The sequence below is a fragment of the Seriola dumerili genome, unplaced genomic scaffold (genome assembly GCF_002260705.1).
Source record: "Seriola dumerili isolate Sdu_G_001 unplaced genomic scaffold, Sdu_1.0 BDQW01000191.1, whole genome shotgun sequence".
Lineage (NCBI taxonomy): Eukaryota > Metazoa > Chordata > Actinopteri > Carangiformes > Carangidae > Seriola > Seriola dumerili.
In genome coordinates this window covers 2,216,691-2,240,197 of record NW_019174446.1, presented here as the reverse complement: position 1 = coordinate 2,240,197, position 23,507 = coordinate 2,216,691, and the positions used below count along the sequence as shown (strand labels likewise).

The window sequence follows — 23,507 nt, the reverse complement described above, 5'->3', positions numbered from 1 at the left end:
TTTAGTCATGAATCTTTACAGTTCTTCTCCATTTTGAATGACAAAACTGTTCTTTCTAACATTACACCTGCGAAATCAGGCACCTAACTGGTACATGAAATATTTTTGATTAACCCAAATTAGTTGGTTTATTAGACAACTTGACATAAATACTCTCGTACTTTAACTGTGCACTTGCAGACAAATTTAGTCTCTACCAGTTCTTGTTTTTGTGACTTTATCTCTCTGTAAATGCTGCAGTTGTCACCGTCAGGATGAGGTTCCTGGCCTTTGGCTTCTTCTGCCTGTTGTGCTGTAATGCAGTTCAGCTGGACAAACGCCGTCCCAGACCCATCAGAGCCAGGAGGCAAAATTTGACTTCTGTCCAAATCAAAGCAGGGGGTAAGTGATTAGTTATTGTTTGTTTCATCAGTTGCATTTTTGTCTAAAATACAAAGTCAAAGAGATCTTCAAATCTGGTTCAGATTATGTCTTGAATTTGGTTCCCTGATCACAAACTCTTTCATCACAGAGAACCCCTGCAAAGCCGTCCCGCTGGATTTCTACTTTGTCATCGACAGCTCCAGAAGCATCCGTCCCAATGACTACGAGAAGGTCAAGACCTTCATCATCAACCTGATTCAGTTCCTCAAGATTGGCCCTGATGCCACACGGGTCGGTCTGCTCCAGTACGGCAGCGTGGTCCAGCCTGAGTTCTCCCTCAAGACGTACAACAATAAGGCTGAGGTGGAGCAGGCGGTGAGGAACATGGAGCACCTCGCCACAGGGACCATGACCGGTCTGGCCATCCAGTACACCATGGAGACTGCCTTCACAGAGGAGGAGGGAGCACGGCCAGCGAACCTGCACATCCCACGAATCGCTATGATTGTGACTGATGGGAGGCCTCAGGACACGGTGGAGGAGGTAGCAGCTCAGGCGAGGCAGGCTGGCATCCAGATCTTTGCTATCGGAGTGGGCCGGGTGGATATGAACACCCTGAAGGCCATAGGCAGCGAGCCGCACTCGGAGCATGTGCACCTGGTGGCCAACTTCAGCCAGATAGAAACCCTCATCTCCGTGTTCCAGTCCAAACTGTGTGGAGGTGATGAATCCCATCCACTTCTCTTTTGATTCTAGTCATTTATGCAAGCATGTGTGTTTCCATTTGTTTGAGCCTGTGTGTTGGTGTGTGTCCCTGCATGCATTAGGTTCAGAGATGTGTGAGGTTGTGGATCATCAGTGCCAACATATCTGTGTGAGCAGCCCTGCTTCGTACAGGTGCAAGTGTAGGAAAGGCTTCACCCTCAACCCTGATGGCAAGACATGTAAAGGTGAAGGAACTGTTTTTTTCTTTATTTTAAAGGCAAGTTTTTTTCAGCTAAAATCTTTTTTCTTCTTTTTACATTTGCACAGTCATCATCCTCTGAGCCTGTTCAGTGCAACCACAGTCTTCTTTTTACATAGCAGCTTCACTTTCTTTGACAACATGATAAAAACATGGCTATCAGGATTTGCAAAATTACACTTTGAACTGATTCATATATGGTAGAAGAGACAGTGAAGGTCTCCTGTTTTTACTTTAAAGGAGCTAAGCTTCAGACATGTCGCATTTACAAGACAGTAGGTCACAACACTTGCTCTGAGCAGCGTTACATCTTCAAGGCAGCCTGAACGACAGCAACTCAGTAACAGAAAGTGACAAGACGGGCTGGCTGGACTGGGGCTTGCTGGTTATCATGCTAACTTCAGTAGAAGAAAAGTGATGGAAATAAAAGAAAAACAAGAGTTAACATTGGTGTTGCTTTCCACTGCTGGAGACAACTCTAGTTGAGTAAAGGAATGAAGTCTGATGCTGAATTCGAAATGTTTTTCTAGACTGGTAAGTAAACAGCTATTAATACTAACGTTGGCTATGTAGCAATAGCAAAAACTTACATATAGCACCTTTAAATCTAGTATAATCAATGGAAACATGACATGACAAGAGGTCACTTGTAGCGACAAATCTCTGTAGTGACAGAGTTTGAATGTCCTTCAGCTCATTGTTTTGATTTTATCACCCACAACTTTACTGTTTAGCTTCACTCTCACGGCTCTCATCAACTGCAGAAGACTGGCAACAAAAAAGTCCACTGTACACTGGATGTAGCACCAAAGAGCAGACACAGTTAGAGCAATAGCTAAAGAGCCGAACAGCTGGTGGAGAACAAAACAGAGCTGATAGGAGAGAAAATATTGGAATTATCTTCATCCAGTGGGTGCAAACTCAAAACACATACTTCTCTGTATCTGCTGGACATGTAAATAAGCATCTGTTTGCTAAGAAATTATAATATGTCAGTGTTACAGTTTGTTTTGGCCGACGAAACAATCAGTTGTTGCAGGTTTAATTCTGTTAATTCCACAGTAGATGACAGAGGTTATGGATTTCTCTCCATGTTGTCGCTCTGTAGCTGAGGATATGTGTGCTGAGGTGGATCATGGCTGTCAGCACATCTGCGCCAACCTGCATGACGGCTATGAGTGTCGCTGCCGGCCGGGGTATCAACTCACCATAGACCTGAAGACGTGCAACAGTAAAAATACATTTTTTACGTTACCAGGAACTCTTCTCTTTCTTCTTCATCACTAGTGGCCTTAACCTCTGTCTTTACGTCCTCTTTTTTTTTTTTTTACTTCATTTTAATATGATTGTGTGTGTGGCAATAATCCAAACTAACCCTAACAAAAATGTTACTCAGTTTCATAGACATGAGAATATTTTTAGTATCATTGTATTTCTAATTCTGACAATGCACACACAGTGAGACGTAGACCAGTGGAAGCTGTAATGCAAGTCCATCAAAATGAGACACGTTGGACCAATCTTCTCTAGTAGACCACGATTTACTGTGCAGGTCTTACTCGTATCTACTTCCATACGTGACTTAAATCATCATGAAAACACAAAAAATTACAATTATCTTTTTAGAATAGTCTTTATGTGACATCATGGACTCCACCTTGAAGGCAAAATAGTGTAGAAAATGTTAGGTGAGTAACAATGCGTGTAATTTTGATGGACCTCCAATCCAAATGAGAGCCAGCATTCCTCCTACTAGTGATGTCCCTCCACCCACGGCTGGAAAACGTCCCTGTTGCTCCTCTGGTGGATATTAACTGATATTAAGTGTGGGAGATTTCCTGCAGGAAGTGTGCTTTTGCAATCATCAGAGCAGCTGGTGAAATGTGGAGGCGTATTCAGGGTGTCACAGTTTTGCCAAATCAAAACAAGAAGGGCTGTTTGATCTTGAGTTCACAGCGCTGCACCTTTACCAGAGTGACTATTGATTTTGAGTGAAAGAATGATAGATTTCTCAATGAAAGACTCTATTGTCTGTTGTGTTTGTGTATACTATGTGCGTTTATATATTTATATATTCTAGTTACTGCAGTAGCAGTAGAAGAAGTAGAATAATTGAGATTTATCCCCCTTCAGAAATAGACTTCTGTGACCTGGGGAACCACGGCTGTGAGCACGACTGTGTCAGCGTTCCAGAGTCCTACATCTGCAGGTGTAAGAAGGGCTACGTCCTCAACCTGGATGGCAAGACCTGCAGCAGTAAGTGACTGAACACACACCGTCACTCTACAGCATCGGCTGAGCAGAGAGAAGCAGGTCGCCTCAGTTTCTGAGAACAGACGAATACTAAATAGGACAAAGTCCAAGTCTGGCCACATTCTCATTCTCAATCTCTCTGCCCTTTTTTCTGTTTTTGTCTGATGTCACCCAGAGATTGATCACTGTGCTGATGGCACCCATGGGTGTGAACAGGAGTTTATTAATACAGAAGACTCCTGTGTGTGTAAATGCAGAAAAGGCTTCACACTCAGACCTGATGGGAAAACTTGCAAGAGTAAGTGTCGACAACTGCTGCTGTATACATTCATATCTGTAGATGTTCCACTGACCTAGTTTGCACACAGGATCTCTACCGTTTGTCTCTGAAGTGGAGTAAGAGCGCAGCATTAATACGGATAGAATACTGAAGTGTATATGAGGAAATGTGATGAATTGATGACTCGTGGAAAGACTTGCCTCAGATGCTCTTAAGGACTAGTATTGGGGCTGTACATGAAAACTAGTCATGCTGATCCAGATATTCAGTCTGGTGTTAGATTTCCTCTGTTTGTACTGATGCAATAGAATAATAGGAAGAATAGAAGAAGGGTGGAGTTCATCCTCTTAATAGATTTCATATAATCTATCCATAATATTTTGATATGTCCAATGCACGAATGAAAATCTTGGCCTGAGTTATAGCTCCACAGCGTCTAAGTAATTCCTCCTTAATCGCAGTAAAGTGACTACTCCCTGCAGAGATTGATTCATCCATTCACAGTGTAAACAAAGCGACAATCTCTCTGCTCTTTTTCTATTTTTGTCTAATGTCATCCAGAGATTGATCACTGTGCTGATGGCACCCATGGGTGTGAACAGGAGTTTATTAATACAGAAGACTCCTGTGTGTGCAAATGCAGAAAAGGCTTCACACTCAGGCCTGATGGGAAAACTTGCAAAAGTAAGTGTCAAATGCTTTTTTTTTTTTTTTTTGGCTTCCTTGCTGTTATTTCATAAAAGAGGTTCAAGGATTTCTTTACACTTTGAGACAAGACAACACTTTAAACCAGTGGTTATCAAACTTTTTCATCTCAAGGACCTAAACTGACACAAAGTAAACCACAGACCACCATCTGATAAGATTTTTGTTTTTAGATGTTTTATTACAGAAGGCGTTTGAAACCCAACATACTCATAATCATCATCATAACTTATGGATGGAATTATAATGAAAATAAATGATTCCCCTTTTTGCTGGGGACCCCCAGGAGCCCCCTCAAGGACCCCACTTTGAAAACTACTGCTTTAAACAATAATGGGTTTTTAATTTACATGATATGTAATGCTCTATACATTCAATACAATAGCTCAACAAGTTTTCTAAGTAATTCCTCCTTAATTGCAGTAAAGTGACTACTCCCTGCAGAGATTGATTCATCCATTCATAGTGTAAACAAAGCAACAATCTCTCTGCTCTTTTTTTTAAATTATTATTGTCTAATTTCATCCAGAGATTGATCACTGTGCTGATGGCACCCATGGGTGTGAACAGGAGTTTATTAATACAGAAGACTCCTGTGTGTGTAAATGCAGAAAAGGCTTCACACTCAGACCTGATGGGAAAACTTGCAAGAGTAAGTACCCTGTGCTTCTCTCCTTTTATTGCTGTTAATTCAATGAAGAAAGAAAGATTTTCATCAACACTTCTTTCACCATGAAGTTAGTGATTCACATAATCAATGCAACATGGATTAATATCTGTTGTAGATGTCCTTGAACCTATGTTTGTGCTACAGCACTGTCGGAACAATTAGCCCTTGTGGTTGAGTACAACATGACTGCAAACATGACCCTAAACCTAATTTACTTGTTGTTGATGTTGTGAAGTTTTAAAGTGGGTATGGATTATGACTGTACTAAATGTTATATCATCTCTCCATTAGATTTATATATACAGTATATATATACACATATACAAATAGAAATTTGGTCTGATGGTACAACAGAAAATTGCAGGAGGTCACCGAAAACATTATGATTCATCATTTGGGGGCAATGATAGAGTAGATCAGTGGTTGTTGAGATATCTGAACTTTGGACCAAAGTTTTTGCTGACACGATATTTAATTGTGGGAAGTATTTGTTGTTTATAAACTCTTGTACATTCATCGGTCACAAAAAGACAGATGCAACACACCATCACCATCTTCCTCTGCTAAAAATGATTCATTGCAGAGCTCGACTGCTGTGCCCTTGATGTATGGATGTAAAGAGGAGGATGAAAACACAGCTGACTCATGCATGTGTAGAAGTAGAACTGGCTCAGATGTAAATGGAAAACAAGAATGATGCCATTCATCTGTTTTTGACTGATATTATTAGGATGTAGACATGATGCATTTAAGCACCACAGGGGATAAATCCTTTGCATGGGTCCCCCTATAGAAATGTAATATATGACATATACGTCCCTATATGTCTCTATTTGAAATAGCTATAGTAAAATCTATATATTTAAAAAATCTTTATATGAGGAATTTTAATCATATATGACATGTTGCAACCATATTTGTTAACAGTATATATTCAATTTACATATGCAGGTTTATTAAAACAACATCAACATATAAAAAAATCTATATGCTTATGTATGTTTTTCTTAATTTCTTATACAATTTTAAACATATTTATCTTCCCATTCTGGGAAAGTTGTCTATGACTTTTGGATGCTACTGAATATAATATCAATGTATACTGACAGGCTTTGGGATGGATATATACTGTATTTATGTACATAAGTTAATATATGAAATTATTCCAATTTCGAATAGGTTTCATTTTTACATATGTGCTTTTATTTTATATGTACATATGTCATATATGGAAATTGAATATATGTTCATATATTAGAGAAGCAGTAAAGAGTTATTTTATTTTCTCAGTATTTACTCCTTTAATCTGACTGTTTGCTGCAGAGACTGATCACTGTGCTGATGGGAATCATGGCTGTGAGCAGGACTTCATGAGCACAGAAGATTCATGTGTGTGTAAATGCAGAGAAGGATACACACTGCGACCTGATGGCAAAACATGTCAGAGTGAGTCCGAGCGCTGGGATACTACTAAAGAGAATGATGTCATGTTGTAAAACCGACTAGCCTGACTTCAGTCTTCATATTCCAGTCAAAAGTATAAAAAGAAAGAGATAATATTTGTGTGAGGGAGAAGGAAGTATCAGCATGTTGCTCTGACTGCTTCTCTGCCCAGTTACAGTGTCTGCATGTTACATAATTTTGAATGAATTCTGACCCGGATGGGAGGTCAATGTTAATCCCACTGCTCACAAAAAATAAAAAAATAAAAATCCCCTCCCCCCAGATTTAGGCAATATTCTGTGTTCACCATGATGAAGCGTTCATAGCTTCAGATATTTACAACTATGATGTGTGTGTTTGCAGCCTTTTCCATGAATTACCCCTAGGGGATAAATAAAGTATCTATCTATCTATCTAGACATCTCTAACACTGATGACCATGACAGAGGAATCACAACATACAACAGGCAGACAAACCTCCATTTTAAAAATTGAAGGATAGAATAGTAAGAACTATATAGTATAGTAAGAATAAATAAGTAAAATGGTGTCAGTAATGCACATTAATAGTTCAGGTTTCAGTTTAAAATTCAGATTATGGCATGTAGTGCAATCATAATGTGAAGTTTGTTTAGTGTTCTTGTCTGGGTTTATGTAGGAGGTGGTGGGAAGGGGGGTGCAGGCGGGATTGGTGTGTGTTTGTGTGTATGTGTGTGTGTTTGGGCTGGAGAGGTTCATGTAGCAGAATGACTGCTTGGGGAAAACCTGATGGTGGTTCTTGATGATTACAACATCATCATCATCATCATCATCATGTTTTACAAATGTTTCACACTGAGTCAGATAAATAATTCATCAACATACTACTGATCCCGCTCTCTGTAGGTCTGGATCTGTGTCAGACGGTGGACCACCGCTGTGAGCATCAGTGTGTCAGCACCACTGACTCCTACATCTGCAGATGTTTTGAAGGATTTTTGTTGGCTGAAGATGGGAAGAGCTGCAAAAGTAAGATCTCAGAATTCTTTGATATAGACCATTGCCTTCAATGATTCATTTATATAAATAGATATAAAACATGTTTTTAATGTCTGGCAGAACCAGAGTGTGGCGATGGAGTCATGGATCTGGTTTTTGTGATCGACGGCTCTAAGAGTCTGGGGCCTACCAACTTTGAGCTGGTCAAACAGTTTGTAAACGGCATCGTGGACTCGCTGGACATTTCCAAGAAAGGAACGCACGTTGGCCTTCTTCAGTATTCCACCAAGGTCCGCACAGAGTTCACCCTGGGCCAGTACACTACAGCGCAGGGCGTCAAACAGGCCGTGAGCCGGATGCAGTACATGGGGAGAGGCTCTATGACCGGATCAGCCTTACGTCACATGTTTGAGTTCAGCTTCTCAGCCAAAGAAGGCGCCAGGCCGAACATCCCACGTGTCAGCGTTGTGTTCACTGACGGAAGATCACAGGACGATGTTTCTGAATGGGCAACTAAAGCAAAGAACTCTGGTACACTTCATTATGTAGCCTTGCCACCCACATTTGTTGCATTAGAGATTTTAATCAAATGAACTTTGATTTAGCTGTTTTCCGTTCTTTTTTTCACAGGGATCACCATGTACGTTTTGGGTATTGGCAAAGCCATCGAACAGGAGCTGAGAGAAATAGCCTCAGAGCCTGATGAGAAGCATCTTTATTATGCTGAGGACTTTGAAAAAATGGGAGAAATTACAAAGAAGCTCAAGTCCAGGATATGTACAGGTACTCAACTCACTCCGTCAAACAAGAAGTCTGTCACCAGAACAACACAACAAACAGAGTCTCCAAAGTTCTGTTAAACTGCTCTTAGTTTAAATAAAAATCAGATTACTAATAGCCCTGTTCACTGCCAATGTTCAGTAAATAAAATGGTGCATCACTGCCACCTACTGCTGCCATTATGATCACTGATTTTCTTTCTGCAGCAGCGCTATGCGGTTCTCCATATCATATAACTCATTTTCTACTCTGCAGCCACGTGCACTCCTGACTGTATCTTTTCTGCAGACAGAGACAGGGAGGGAAACCCACAGGGAGAGATTTAAAAGACAGGGTGAGGAAAAGGGTGAGAGCGAGAAGGTGAGAGAAGATAAAAACAGACCCAAGGACAAGAGGATTTTCTCATCTCATTTCTTCTTTCCCCACAGACAAACCGTCTGATGTCAACATGTGTCAGTGTGAGAACGTGATGATGTTTCAAAACCAGGTCACTGAGAAGCTGAAGAACCTGGTGCAGAATAATATCCTTTTCTGAATAGCTGTCGGCTCCAGATTAACCTGACATTCAGTGTGTTTTTTTTTTATTGATCTTGGGCAGATCTGCCAATGCTAAATATCTGTGCAGATGGATAGACAGCTACCTGTGGTTACAGTTTTAAGTCTGGGATGCTTTTCCAGGGCAGACTATACAGCAGCTGCAGCAAGTTATCTTTATAAGTGCAAAAATGATCCATATGTCATTTGTGTGCTGTGTTGTGCCTTTTTAAACTTTGAATCACACTGGAAAATAATACAGTATGGAACTATGATCGATTATTAGGTCCAATATAGGTTCAGCAGGGGTCACACACTGTACAATAATTTTTCTTTTCCTTGTGATTTTAGAGACAAACGTGGTGGGAGACATTTCCTAACCTGGTAGATTGTGTTTTCATTGGGATCCACATCTTTCCTTAACATGCCTACTTGAAGCCATGTCAAAGAAGCTGGAGACACTCGAGAGTCAACTTGTGCACAAATAAAAGGACTAGACTTGTCCGTCTGAGTCCGTCCTCTAACCTGCGGTGAAACGTTCACAGGATCCCTTTAATCGTCCGCAACAAACTATGCAAATGCAATGCTTTCTACGGAAGCTATTTATACACTTTTGTATCTAAGACAATGTATTCAGTGTCTTTTTGTCTGTAATGTTCTTTGTTATGTAATGCAAAGTCAAATAAATACATTTTTGAACAGGAAACTCACAGATTAACTCTTTACATCATGTTTTTTATCAGGTTTTGTGATGATATCGGAGACTTCTAAACTATTTCCAAGTCTTCTCATTGTCACAACAAGAATTTACACAGAATTTAATGAAAGCTGTTCAGTCAATATCCAAACAACATCCCTTCACTGACGCTATAAGAAGAAGAGGAGAAAAGATAAACTGTGCATGTGCTACTCTGGACATTGCCACAAGGTGGTGGATCTCCTCCAGAGGGGATCCTCCTCTGTAAAGGGGAGGACACACACTTCATGCACACGTTTGCCTCCTCCTCCTGTATGAATAGAGTGACTGTGAGCAGGAAGCAGTCAAGGAACATTCAGCTGTAGTGGCTGCACTGCTTAGCTGTGTGCTCACAACAGATCGTTGTCTGGGGCAAGAGGGCAGCAGGCCATGCATGAACACACAAACAGGGAGATAATGGTGTTCAGCTTCTCTTAGGAACTAAAGAGAGTTCAGCTGTCCATGTTTTCACTGCTAGGCGCTCTCTGTCTTTGCTAAAACAGAGCACTGGGACTTGTGTCTGCTCCTCAATAGGTTCCAAGTTTTTTTTTGTTGGTGCATCGCAGCTCGCTTTTGTCAAACATGGGGTGCTCCTCATCCAGTGCACAGACTGTGGATCAAGAGAAAAGACCAGGTACAAAGCCAGAGGAGAGCAATGGAGACACAGTAGGTAAGTAGTGATCAAACCTTTGTGGAGGTTAAATGTTTAAAAGTGTCATTAATCTTTGCTCTTTGTGTGTTTTCTGACTGGTGGATGAGCACGAAATATGATATATACATTTTCTCAAGATATGTACAGTAGTTTCTCTGTGACTCTGAGAGAGGTCTTGCTGAGGGGTGTGTGAGTGCTGCTGGTAGGTCTGGTACACCGTGTGCTTTTTCACTTACCCTGCAGCACAGGACACTGCAGTGCACAGAATTATTCATGCTGAGCCATTTTTTCATCAATGCACAGAAGTGGTTGACATTTACTTGTTAGTGAGTCATTTTATGCATGACATCCTCTGACAAAAACTGTAAACTCCACTGCACGATTTACTGATGAAATAGGACCTGAGGACGAAACTGACTTTCATGATGTTTTATTCTCTGCCTCATTCCGTAAAACACACCGGAGATTTAGATTAAACTACATTGGTAGAATTTATCTAGGACTTCAAGCAGCTCCTTCAGTAGCACTGTGTGAAAGCCGGCTGGGCATGTTTAGCAGTCGATTTACACCTGAGGCAAGAGTTGCTACCTGACTTGTTTGCTGCCTCTTCTGCAGTGGTCTGATTTTGAGACTTAAGATATTTTTCACACACACGAAATTGTTTATTCTCCACAAGATCAAAAGGATGAGATCCAGCAGACAATCTGCTTCATGCTTCCAAAGTTTGTGTGCAGAAACAAAAAGTCAGTCAGATTATCATCTGTGTATGCATGATAATGTGTGCTGGAAACTTGCTTCAGGAATTCAGAGCTCTCACACACAATAGATGCATGATAACAAAGGCAAAAGAGGAGAGGCCAGAAGATTGATGGCCCCAAATGTTTTCAGGCTGCTCTGGAATTCCTCTGCCTGTGACAGTAAAGTCTGTCCTGAGACAGTCCTGCGTCCAAACATGCTGGCAGGCTCTGTTGGTTTGTCTGACTTTACATATTTACTCTGTGTTTGAGCCTGTGCAGTCGCCCACCAAGAGGCCTGACACAGACCATGATTGTCCATTCATAGGTCCAACACCCTACTGGCACATGGCTGTGTCATACCAGGCACGGCTGCATGTACAGTATGCTGTCACTGAACCCCCCCCCCCACACACACACACAAACACACACACACACACACTCACACGCACATACGAACAACATGATAGTTGTTAGAAAATGTTTTCCTTTAGTTCCAGTCAAGTTAAAGATTTCATTTGAATAACTGTTAGAGACAGTAGCCTAAAGTGTTCTGTAGTTCTTACACCTGGCATAGTTTCCTCTGTGTCCATACAGCATTTCCATCTTCCACTATGTCTCTGTGTGATGTTTGTGTCAGGGCATTGTCTCTCCAGCCAGCTGTTGTCACCTGGAGAAGCTCGGGTCTCTTTCCAGGCCCTTACATCACCCAACAACAGAGAAACCACTTATTGTAGTCTTCTCTAAAAGTGGTTTAAATCATACAGTACACAGTCTGTTTAACAAACCAACTGTTTGCCATCCAAGTCACCACTGGTCCCATCCCCCCTCCGGGCCCCTTCCCCGTCCCCCCCCCCCCTCTTGTGCTTCTGGCCAGCCATGCCACTGTTTTGACTGGGATCTCTGTCATCTTTGGCTGCTAAATCATGTTGACACACAAGTCATCCATGTCTGGGGACGCTGTCTCTGTCTCGACCCAAACACATTCAGACCTTTCAGCAGCAGCTCTGGCCCAGTGTTCAGACAACAGCTTTCTATTCTGTGAGACGTTTGGCTGATTACAGGACAGGACACTGATGGAGAACATGTTGGAAATCTTTTAAAGACAGTCCACAAACTTTACAATGATTTAAAGGTTGTTTAAAACACCTCTACCTCAACATTGATACACTTTTAGCTCGAATGTGATATTGTATAAAGTGTATTTCACTTTACCTAAATACTGTTCTGTTTTTGCGTGTTCTTCCACTGGCTCATTTTCATTGGAGTTGCCAGGCCGTCACATTCCCTTCCACCCATCACTCTCAGCTCCTTTTACTCGTTCTGACGCACAAATAAAATCAGGAAGCTGCAGCGTCCAAACTGTCCACCCAGTCAGCCAACTGAACCCTCTGGTTTGTCTCATTTGTGAACAATGTGCCCCCAGTTATCCGTAAAGTGATAATACACACCAAAAGCTTCTGTTAGGTTGTTGCGATTCTTGTAAGTGAGATGTGCGCTGACATTTGAGTTAAAGTATCCAAGCCCACTATTTTTCCTCATCTACTATAGTTTTTCCCAAAGCCTGTTCACGCGCAAACCTATAAGAACAGGCATCAGGGGACGTAAACAAAAGTACAGTCATCTCTACAAAGGCAGCAGAGACACGGTCACGTGTATTTTATTTCCTTAGAGAGTGACTGTTTTGTCCTCAGGGCTTTAACCAAACACAGGTTTCAATAAACCATATTTTCAGCCACGGAAATGAAAGGATGTTTTCCTCAGCACGCTCCCTCTGTGCCCCTTATTGCTTATTTCCTATCTCCTGCATGCCAGGTTGAGTCAATATTCATGGGTTAGGGGGTTAAAGTAATCCACACTGATAAATGATTGTCCACGTGCATATAAAATGCATTGTTTCTGTTTAATGAAATACTTCTTTTTATTAGTGTATGATTTTAACAGCTTTTCAGGACATTTATTTTGAAATTAGTTTAATAAACGTATTTATTCAAGAAAGTAGTATACAGGAATATACATAACACCTTGTCATGTAGCACTTAATTATTGATAATTCAGCTGATGTTAAACTGATGAATTAATGACAAGTGTGGTCATTTGTTAATGAAACCATTCAGGTCAGTTCAAGGACTGACCCCGACCCCCCACCAAGTTTCCCATTAATTCAAATAAGTAAACTTCCTGAAGACTTTTTGTTGCTCAGTGTTGTCATGTGTTACAGATTAACAGGACATCAGCAGCTGAAAGGACTGATGGAGATTGATTAGTGTCACACGGTCATAAATCCTAATCAAGCTTTTGTTGTGCCTGTGTTGACAGCAGTCAGAAATGGTATCATCGCAGAAGATGCACAAACCATCGAGGACCAGATGCAGCTGCCTGTGCAGACTGCCTTACCAGATGATCTTCAACCAGGAGCTGATGATGAGACGGAGGCCGTGTTAGTGGCCCTGGAGGCCCAGGAGGATCTGGGCTCTGGAGAAGACCTTCTGGCGGCTCCTGAGCCGCAGCCAGAGCCTGCTGCCCCTGAAGAGCCAGCTCCAGAGGCTCCTGCTGCTGCTCCGGCCGAAGTCTCTGCTGAACCCGAGGCTGCTGTGGAGGCGGTGGAGGCTCCGCCCCCTGTGGAGGAAGTCGCCCCTGTAGAAACTGTAGTAGCCGAGGCCACGTCTGAAGTCGAAGCCGTCGCTGAGGCTACAGAAGAGGCCCCTGTTGTTGAAGTTGTTGCAGCGGTGCAGGCAGAGGCCCCTGCTGTTGTTGAGGAGGTCACTGCTGTGCCAACTGAGGCCTCACCTGAAGTTGCCCCCCCTGCTGTTGAACCTGTTATATCTGAGCCAGCAGAGGCCCCAGTGGTTGTGGAAGAGGCAGTAAGTGTGGCCGCTGAGGCCCCTGCAGAAGTGGCTGCTCCTGTGGAGGCAGAGGCTCCAGAGACTGCTTCAGCAACACCAGCTGAATCCTCAGAAGCAGAACCAGCGCCAAGCGAGGCTGTGGCACCAGCTGAAGCCGTAGTACCAGATGAGGCTTCAGCACCAAGTGAATCCTCAGCACCCGTAGAGGCTGCAGAGCCTGTAATAGATACTCAGATTGCTGCAGCAACTATTCCAGAGATGCCCGCATTATCTTCAGCCACAGTTGAGGCAAACACTGAGACTCAGCCTGCTGCTGAAGAGGCCACAGAACCTCCTGCAGCCCCCACTGACGCCGCCCCACCAGCAGAGACACAAGCTGAATCTGCTGCTGCCGAGCCGGTCCAGATGGCAGAGGCTACAGCATCCACTCCGGCCGTTTCAGAGACCCCTGCAGAAGTAGCCCCAGAAGCAACACCAGCAACTGTGACCTCAGAGCCCGTGGTGGACAATACAGCCCCAGCTGAGGCTCCTGTGGTTGAGCCCACCTCAGCACCAGCCCCTGCTGCTGACCCAGCCCCTGACCCCTCACCCAAAGGTATGAAACACCTCAAGATTACTCTCTGTCTTATCAGATCATACATTTTACATGGCTTCTTGTGGCAGGTTCAGATAAAGAAACAACTCATAGCCCCGTTTTCACTTGATCCTTCGACAACAAATATTGAAAAGTACAAAGATTCCAAGAACACAATCTATATTTAGAAGTGTAGTCAGCCATTTAAAGCTGTTCATCTTTCTTCATAGTCTACACACGACAGTGGACAAACTGCAATGCTATTAAGTCAGAGTAAAACTATTAATGAATGGTGACAATAGGATTCCAGTGGATGACGGCTGCCATTGTTCTGTATGTCTTGAGGGAGTTTATAAGTCAGTAATTTACTTAATTAAACACAGAATGGTTTCCCCGACAACTAGGTGTCACAGCCCATATTAACGTGCTTGTTAAAGCATGAATGACAAACTCTGACAGTTTTTGGGTGGAGGTCAAACTGTGCAGCTGAAATATTTGGGAAATCTATGCAAACATGCGTTAGGCACTGAGCATGTGCAAACAAGCAGAAAGAGGTGAGAGGGGAGGAAAAAGGGAAAACGTGAGCAAAGACAGACTCAGCGATGTGCAGCAGAAACATAAGATCCTGTTCACCTCTAGGTAAACAGTTAATAGACCTTCACATGTGCAAACAGCTGATCCATCTTCATATATAGCCGAAGTAAGAAAGAGTTTACAACCTCACCCCCTTAAAGGTGCTGCCATTGGTAACTAAGCAGATATCCAACACATACATAATTAGCAACTCCAAACTCTCAGTAAATCATTCAACTGTCTTTATTCTAAACAATCCCTCTTGGGGTCGGTTGGGGCAGGATGAACTGGACATTGTTAGGCCTGTGAGGCTGAACTGATAACATAGTGTGAGGCGCAGAAAGCAGCCATACACACTGTGGGTAGCTCGTCTTGAGTATGTCGATTATAGCAGGAACATATTGTCAGCACAACAGCTCCAGTCACGCAACACTCACTCATTGTGCTCTATTGTGAGCTGCCTACAGAATGATCAGGCTCTGCAGCTTCTAATTACAAGATACAATTAAAATACAATACAGGCCTGACTGGATTTCAATGATCAGGCAAAATTTGGAATTAAAACAAATTCAGCTGATTGCTCTGCAAGATTCTGACCTATTTTATCATCTGCATTTATTATATTTCCTTTATAACTTGGCTTTGTTGTGGAAGAAAACTCTGCTCAATGAAATGCTACTATTTTCACATTTTCACAAGAGCATGTTAACTCACTAAATGTACCTCCAGTGGTGCAGCACTGGATCTCAGTTCAGCCTGCACCCCACTCTTGACTGTCAGAGAACATGTTGTACTTTTAGGGCAGAGACGCCCCTCCAGGCAGCACGTGTGGAATACTGGTCCGGTGTGAAGAGACCTTGCGTAACTTTTATGAGACTTTCTCTCTGGAGGCTATGCAATGTGCACGCTAGACCAATTACCATACAGCAAAGTGTGTGTATATGTGTGTGTGTATGAGTGTTGAGAGGGCAGGTCAATCACTAGTAAACCAGTTCAGCAGAAGCAGATGTGGTTAAGGAGGAATGGTAGCTCCTCACTTCTCTCTCCTCTGTGGGCTGTTGTGACAGCACCCTATGTCTTCCTTTTGATGATGGTGAAGTCGTACGTCCAGCGAGCTCGTCGTGCCCTCAGCATGAAAGATGAGAATGTGGCTTGTGTTGAATGAAAATCTTACGTATTGATTTCCTCTCACTGTGTGTGCAGTGGTGTCTGCAACAGAAGCCTCTCAGGATACAGAGAGCAGCAAAACCAAAAAGGAGGACTGAGGTGGTAAGAGCACAACCATAAACCACACGAAATCCAGTGCAAACACTGCGGGATCAGACTCACTTACTTACTGTTGGAGGGGAGCCACTGCATGCATTACAACCCAGTAGAACTTTGTGTACCGTATAATACACAGTATATATATTTTTTGTTAAAACTAGGTGCATAGAGTACACAAATAATGTCAATTATTTGATATTTGCTAAGTCTGACGTCACATGGAATTCATATTTGAATATGAATAATAATAAGATCTGTATGTCAGATGTCTCAAGACTCTTATTCTCTTATTCTCTTTCAGGTGGAAGAAATCTAGCAACATAATGAAAACTCCTAAAACTACAAATGCAACGTGTACTGGAAGAAAAACATGACAAAGTGACCAAACAAACACTACATTTACAGAATTGTCTCATCAGCTCTCACCAAACCAAATTACACCAGATACATTAATATGCAAGGTGCCTTAATATCTTGTCTTGTAGGAGAGATCAGGATTTTTCCTACATTTGTAAATATAAACCTTTTACGATGAGTTTTCCTACTGAGACCGTGAAGTGCCTGGAGCCACATGTTGGCTTCTGTATGCAACGTGCTATGAAAACACTTAGGACGGGTTACATGAGACAAGAAGGTGCAATACTCTGTGAAATCTGTGAACTCTCGCTTTAGAGATTGTTAACTCATCAGTGACTAGAGTGGCAGTGTGTTGAAGTGTAGAGAACGATGCTTACAGGAAATCCTTGACTATTAAAAGTAGCTGCTTCTGAGGAATACAAGCCAAACACAACTGTGAATACAACTATGCAAAGAGATGGAAGTGACACCAAACTGTATAAGAACACCTATATGAAACTCACTTTAAAAACGATTCACAGATTTAATTTTTAATACAATTTTATGAAATGCATATTCTGCCGTAAATCCAGACTTTGATTGGTTATTACACATTATTTAATTGCTGCCTTGGGTTAATTGGTTCACTTAATCAAAAGGAATGACAGTACTAAGTGTTGAGTGCACAGTGTAATACTGATAAACACTACTGTAAGTCAAATCCATGCATTCTTAAAAAAAAAAACTTTTTTTGATATCACTTTAATGGTTTACATTGAAAAATCATGAGTAAAATGTGATTTGTGTAAGTGACATCATTGCCAGGTAGTACTGATAGTACTGATTTGTCATCTAGCTGTTTCATGAAGCCATGTTTTTGCAGTTGTACTATACCTGGTAGATGTTAATTAGTTCTCTTCCTGGAAATTAGGGAATTTCCAACTACAATTAAATGCATCATGAGGCCGGGCAACATTGGTTTTGCCTTGAGTGAATTACATACATGTGCAGTGCAGTAAGAGATCACCTAGTGGATGTGATATTTAAATTGTTATTGATTCTACATGCTGAGTTAAGAAGAGTCAAGGTCTTAGAAAATGATTTAATTGCATAAGATGTGAATGGGAACAAAAATCTGTTTTGATGTCTGATGTCCTTTTTTTCCATCTGTTTCTTTCTCTGTAATATATTCATCCTCTGTTCTATGATTCTGCTAACCTTTTAGTGTACAGAATAAAGTTTTACTCACTAATACATGTGCCCCTTCTTAATTGAAATTGGACTATGTTTTATTATTTGCAATACATGGTTTATACTTAAAAGAACAACACAAACAGACAGTTACAGTACAGGACTGACCTTTAAAGAGTTGTGTTTTTCATCATATGTTCTCTAGATCCACAACTTGTTAAGGTGAAATATTAACAGAACTGATAGATTCATTTTTAGAACAATTTAACTTGAACAACTACATGTCTATCCACCACACTATGACATGTCTCACAGAGTGAGATGAGACTACTGGGAAAGTAGTCAGCGCAATTCAAGTAGTGATGATATTATGTGCACATTACATGCCCAGGCTCGACTCCGTCATTTAAAATGAATTAATACTTTGCATAAAAGCTCAGCTTCCCCTTTTTCCTTTTCTTTTTTTTTTTTTTAAACAAATGGATGAAATAATCTGATGAACTCCATATGCTCCCAGTGAATGTTAAACAGGATTAGAACAATGGTTACAGAAGGATTTCTGTAATCTATAATCTATTTTAAACCATGTTCTGGGACATATCCTACACTGTACTCATGTACAAATGGTTTTCCATCCTGTGAAAATCTCCAATATATAAGAAGTAATATAAGGACCAAACACCAACTGAGGAAAATGAAAAAAAATATCACAAAGTGAATTTCCACTGATGATCAACAAGTGGTTTTGTTGTAATGAAGGTCACAAATCACCATTAAAGTAGATTAAAAACATTTATTATTGAGTTATATTATGAGAGGATACAGTCATGACAACACAGGTTGGTAGAGTAATTTAACACAATTACAAGCTTACTTACTTTTTAGCTATTGTAAGAGAAATATGAGCAGTGTTGTGTCCAAACATGTCTTATCAATGTTAATGATACAGGAGACAGCGCTCTGGGCTGGACTGCTGTTGGTCTCCAAAGTGACCCTTGACATATTTGTGACAGTGCCAGAGCCCTTGATGCACAAAAGATGATACAGCTATAATAAAAATAATTAGTACTATGTTTAATCAATTCTTGCTTGGTCTACAAAACAAGGCTCATGTGTTTTTCAGTGATCGTGGGTTTTCCAGTTTTTATTCTTTGATAGATTGTTAGGAAACATCGGTCAGAGGGCCCAAAACTGCAACTGCTTCGATCTCAACCAGTCCACCCTACAAAGAGAAACAGAGAGAGGACACGGCTTTCAGTTTGGTTAAATCCACCGACAGAACCAATGGAAAAGAGAAAAAAAAAGTCATCAAAGAATACATACTCTGGGAAGAGCAGCGACCTGGTAGGCAGCTCTGGCCGGGTAGTTAGTGCTGAAGACTAGAGAGAGCAGCAGATTAAATGTCATCAAGTTACAACAGACACATTTAAACACGTTGACATTAAGTGAAACATGAGGCTGGATCTTAGTCTTTCATTAGCCAGCCAGTCAGTGTCGCCCACCTCTGATTAGAGGTGATCAATCAGCAACATGTTAATATGAATTTCACACAGTGGATGAAAAAGCACAGGTGAAACTAATAACACCAATTAGAGGCTCCCAGTCAGTCTGCTCAGGCAATCATTAGTCTGATTAGTTACACCTGTGCTTTTCCCCTCACCACATGTCACCATGTCTGCTGGGCTTTTCTAACTGAACACATCCAGTTTATGAAGTCTTAAGTTATTGTTGTTCTAAATAAATACTGTATAGTATAGTATAGTATAGTAATACTGTAGCAGGTGGGTCTTTATTTAAATCCTCTTGTGTGTTATGTGTATGTGTGAAACTGTGTTTTTTAGGCAACACTAACAGCATGGGTGAACAGACAAGCAAAAACATAACTGCCAGAAGTATCCACTGATTTCTCTGCAAACACAGTCTAATAGTCACAGTCAGCTAATACTATATAAAAAATATAAAATAAATACTGTACACAATTGGGTAGCTAACTTGAATTTCACGCCTGATACACCCACACAGGTGTTTTCACTTATATCATTTGATTAGTTCTCCTCAGTGGACGGGGAAGGCGTGAACAGACGACGCCTGATCGGAATGTCTCTGATCCTTTTATTAGCTTTGCAGAACCTGCTGGGGTGGGAGAATTCACTGCTTTGTTATTCTTATTGGTAAATAAAGTTTGGTGAGCTTGTGTGATTCCAGCATAGCTCCACCCAGCATCAACCTGAAGTGAAAACACCTGTGTGGGTGCAGAGAAAAAAAAAAATAGGGGAATATAACTTTATGATTTTTTCTGCACAAATTTTCCAGCTGGAAACACAGTTTGACTCATCACCACTCAAAACAGCACACAACTGTGTCACCAGTCAAGTGCCGGTAGATTATGAGCTTTAGCAACAGGTGTGTGCTAGAAAAGTACTAAAACACAAATTACAAAAACACTAGCACTGGACCTGGGGCCTGTACTACAAAGCAAGTTCACCATACTCAACACATCTTTTCATTAACTGGCTTCACTGAATCTAACATTTGCCATCCTCGATAACCTGTATCACAAAGCTGGTTATAAACTGGCTCAGTTGACTCTGGGTTTTTGTGTGTGTGACTACGAGTGCGTTCATGAGAAAGAGGCAGAGTTGTTCATTATAACCAACACTGTCAGAATAAAGTACTTATAATATGATATGAGAAGAAACAGTGACACCTACAGACACATTTGGTTATAGTAACATCCAAAAGTGATATTCAATAAGGAGAAACCATAAAAAAAGTAATGTTTATAATATAATAATTATAGTTATTACGTAGTTATTTAGTGTGATAAACTCTCCCTCCCTTTGTTAGAAGGTCTGTGTTAAAACCAGAGTGGACACACGCAAGGTCTGAAACAGCAATATGATTCGACTGATTTAGAAAAATATCTGTTGCTCTTTATTACTTGAAACTTTATTGTAAACTCGTTTGTTCCTGTCAGGATCCTATAGGAATGATTACTTCATTTTTCCAGTTATCTGATTGGTCAGTATTTGGGCTGTTGACAGTCTTTGATCTGATCCGCTGAACACAACCTGCTCCGGATCAGGTAGGATTCAGCATAAGTTACCATGGCAATGTACCCCGGTAAAAAGTGAACCACTGTCGTAACCCTGAAAACAAGGGTTTAAACCTTAAGTTAACTTTCTAATCACAAATCCTGTTTCCTAGTACAGGCCTCAGGGTCTTTTGTGAAGGCCAAGCAATACAACACTACTTAAAACTGCACTGAAAAGAATCTGGTGCATTTGGAGCAATATCATATTCTTTCTTAATCCACTGGTGGCAGCAGCTCAGGTTTCAGGAGTGACTCAGCACATTTCAGCAGCCTGATGACATCTTCACCTTCACCTATTTCTTAAAATGTGGTTCATACTTCTAAGCTCACTATCTGGATAAAGAAAACAAATCAAGGATGACAATTATCTGAAAGATGTATCCTGAAAAATATAGTGCTTATAAATAGATTTGTTTGTTTTCTACAGAGAAACTTAAAGTCTCTGTCATCATAGATAAGCACCCAGAAAAAAAATAAGTGAATAATCCTTCCCATTATGGATGATAATATGTCGAGTATGTACAAAGGCAATGACCAGCAGGGTCTGTATGCATAAATTGATCATGAATAGATTGTGCTGACACCCAGTGGCAAAAACTAGACTGCACAATTCAAGTGATGGACCTTTGCTCAGAGAGTCACATGAAGGCCTGTTGTGATACGTTTTTGATCATGACAGATGAGCATGGTCAAAAACCGCAAAGAGAAAATCATAATATTAAGTAAATCAATCAAACTTACACTGCTTGTAGACATCGTTGACATTAGTGAAGTCGTTCATGTCAGCTAAGAGCACTGTGGTTTTGACAACTGCAGGACACAATGACAAAATGATTAGATGTGCAATAAAAGATGTCTAGCGATCTTCTTAGTGATCTGTTCAAAATGTAAAACTTTTCAGATACTAAAGTTTTTCTCACCATTCTCATAACTGCAGCCAGCAGCTTTCAGGATTTCACCCATGTTTACAAGAGCCTGGGGAGACAGTTTTTTTTAATATTAGGTGCTCTGCTGTTAAATTCTAATGATACACTGCATTTATTCAGATTGTAGCATCATCTGAATGGATAAGATATGTAAAACTTAACCTAACTTAATGATAATAAAGTGAAGCAACACAAAATTGCATAACATAATAATATGTTGGACAGTTGCTCCTGGTTGGTTGTGTGAGGGGTCACCTGTCTGGTCTGAGCCTGAACGCCACCTTCCACCAACTGTCCACTGGCAGGATCCATCCCCAGCTGTCCTGAGATGTACATTGTCCGATCTACCACCACTGCTTGGCTGGAGACACACAAACGAGAACAGTTATCTTCATTAGACTGGAGGCTGGATTCAAATAGTTTTGTCAAGTCTTCTGTATTACCAGCGGTGCAGAACCAACAGGAATTTCAGAAAAGTTTCTGAATATACCAACAGGTGCAGAAAATTTGTTTGAGAAATAGTATTTGTATTTAACTTTGTATTGTATTCTCTGTGCCTATACCTGCATTTGCTTTTATGTTTTATCAACTCCCGCAGTTCATTAAGTAAATGATGAATATGTCACATACTGTCAACCAGTGTTCACACAGAAGCTGACCAAACTTTATAATGCATTGTCATAATAACTTAATAATTCAATTCAATTCAATTCAATAAACTTTATTTTTCCCCAGGGGGCAATTTAAAAGGCACATAGTGTAGACATGAAATAAACACAGAGATACACTACAAAGAACAACTCGTGCAAGACAACTGTACACATTAAAAAAAAGTAAGGAAGTGGTGCAAAACAAATATTATACTATAGGCCTACTATATGTAACTGTAATGAGAAGGACAGTAACAAGACAACATGGGAAAATACCATCACTAGTGCATATACATTCTGTACACCTGTGTAAGGAGGAAACTGTGCTGAGAAATAATTGGATGCAAAGTTATGACCGTAGTTTGCTGTTATAAACTTTAAAGTACAATCCAAAAGCCTGTACTTTGACCCTTAAAGCACATCTGAGTGACCACTGCTCCACCTCCAGCCACAACCACTGAGCAGAACAGTGACCTCTTCGGTGCAATTAAACACAAGTGTGTGATCACGTTGAGAAAAATATCAATAGTCATTACTGTTTCAACGTTTTAACACCGATCTTTGCTTTCAACATGTTATTTTGTTTGCTACTTCGTCCGTTATGTACCATCTGTAACTTGACAATCAGAGGTTTCAGCTGCTCTCACCTGTACGGGCCGATAGCAGCAGGAGCTTTCGTTGTGCTGACAATCCTCCTGATTAAAGAAGCCATTTTTCTGAGAATAAATCAAGTCAAGTGAATGAAATAAGCGCTGTAGCTGTGTAACTGTAAAGCTGCGTGGAGAAGAGAGTAGAGCACTCGAGGACGTAAGAACGTCAGAGCTGCTTTACCGTAAATTACATTTTAGACGCGCGAAAATGTTTTCTTATTTTACATTTTAGTAGTAGTGCAGGTATACAGACAAATTTTATACGCAAATATAAAATAAACAAATGAGAAAATAGAACATAACCTGAAT

At 40.9% G+C, this 23,507-nt stretch overlaps 3 protein-coding genes across 4 annotated transcripts; 2 read left to right on the top strand and 1 right to left on the bottom strand.

Moving 5' to 3' along the window:
- Window positions 1-254: 254 nt before the first annotated feature.
- matn2 (matrilin 2) lies at window positions 255-9,458 on the top strand. Its single transcript, XM_022753524.1, has 13 exons — window positions 255-381; window positions 512-1,084; window positions 1,191-1,313; window positions 3,461-3,583; window positions 3,756-3,878; window positions 4,422-4,544; window positions 5,095-5,217; window positions 6,559-6,681; window positions 7,564-7,686; window positions 7,777-8,187; window positions 8,287-8,439; window positions 8,865-8,957; window positions 9,403-9,458. Exons 1-13 carry the CDS (start codon window positions 255-257, stop codon window positions 9,456-9,458), a joined length of 2,274 nt encoding a protein of 757 aa, XP_022609245.1.
- A 569-nt stretch (window positions 9,459-10,027) lies between these two features.
- On the top strand, window positions 10,028-17,958 carry LOC111227748 (skin secretory protein xP2-like). Of its 2 annotated transcripts, none has more exons than XM_022753441.1 (4): window positions 10,028-10,376; window positions 13,415-14,533; window positions 16,289-16,354; window positions 16,653-17,958. In XM_022753441.1, exons 1-3 carry the CDS (start codon window positions 10,289-10,291, stop codon window positions 16,348-16,350), a joined length of 1,269 nt encoding a protein of 422 aa, XP_022609162.1. In that variant the 5' UTR covers window positions 10,028-10,288; the 3' UTR covers window positions 16,351-16,354; window positions 16,653-17,958. The 2 variants fall into 2 exon arrangements, with proteins under 2 accessions (XP_022609162.1, XP_022609161.1); XM_022753440.1 differs by having other exon boundaries at window positions 13,412-14,533.
- A 699-nt stretch (window positions 17,959-18,657) lies between these two features.
- rida (reactive intermediate imine deaminase A homolog) lies at window positions 18,658-23,360 on the bottom strand. Its single transcript, XM_022753491.1, has 6 exons — window positions 23,196-23,360; window positions 22,154-22,259; window positions 21,893-21,947; window positions 21,714-21,782; window positions 19,202-19,257; window positions 18,658-19,100 (listed from the first exon to the last, which is right to left on the bottom strand). Exons 1-6 carry the CDS (start codon window positions 23,258-23,260, stop codon window positions 19,041-19,043), a joined length of 411 nt encoding a protein of 136 aa, XP_022609212.1. The 5' UTR covers window positions 23,261-23,360; the 3' UTR covers window positions 18,658-19,040.
- Between the last annotated feature and the right edge of the window lie 147 nt (window positions 23,361-23,507).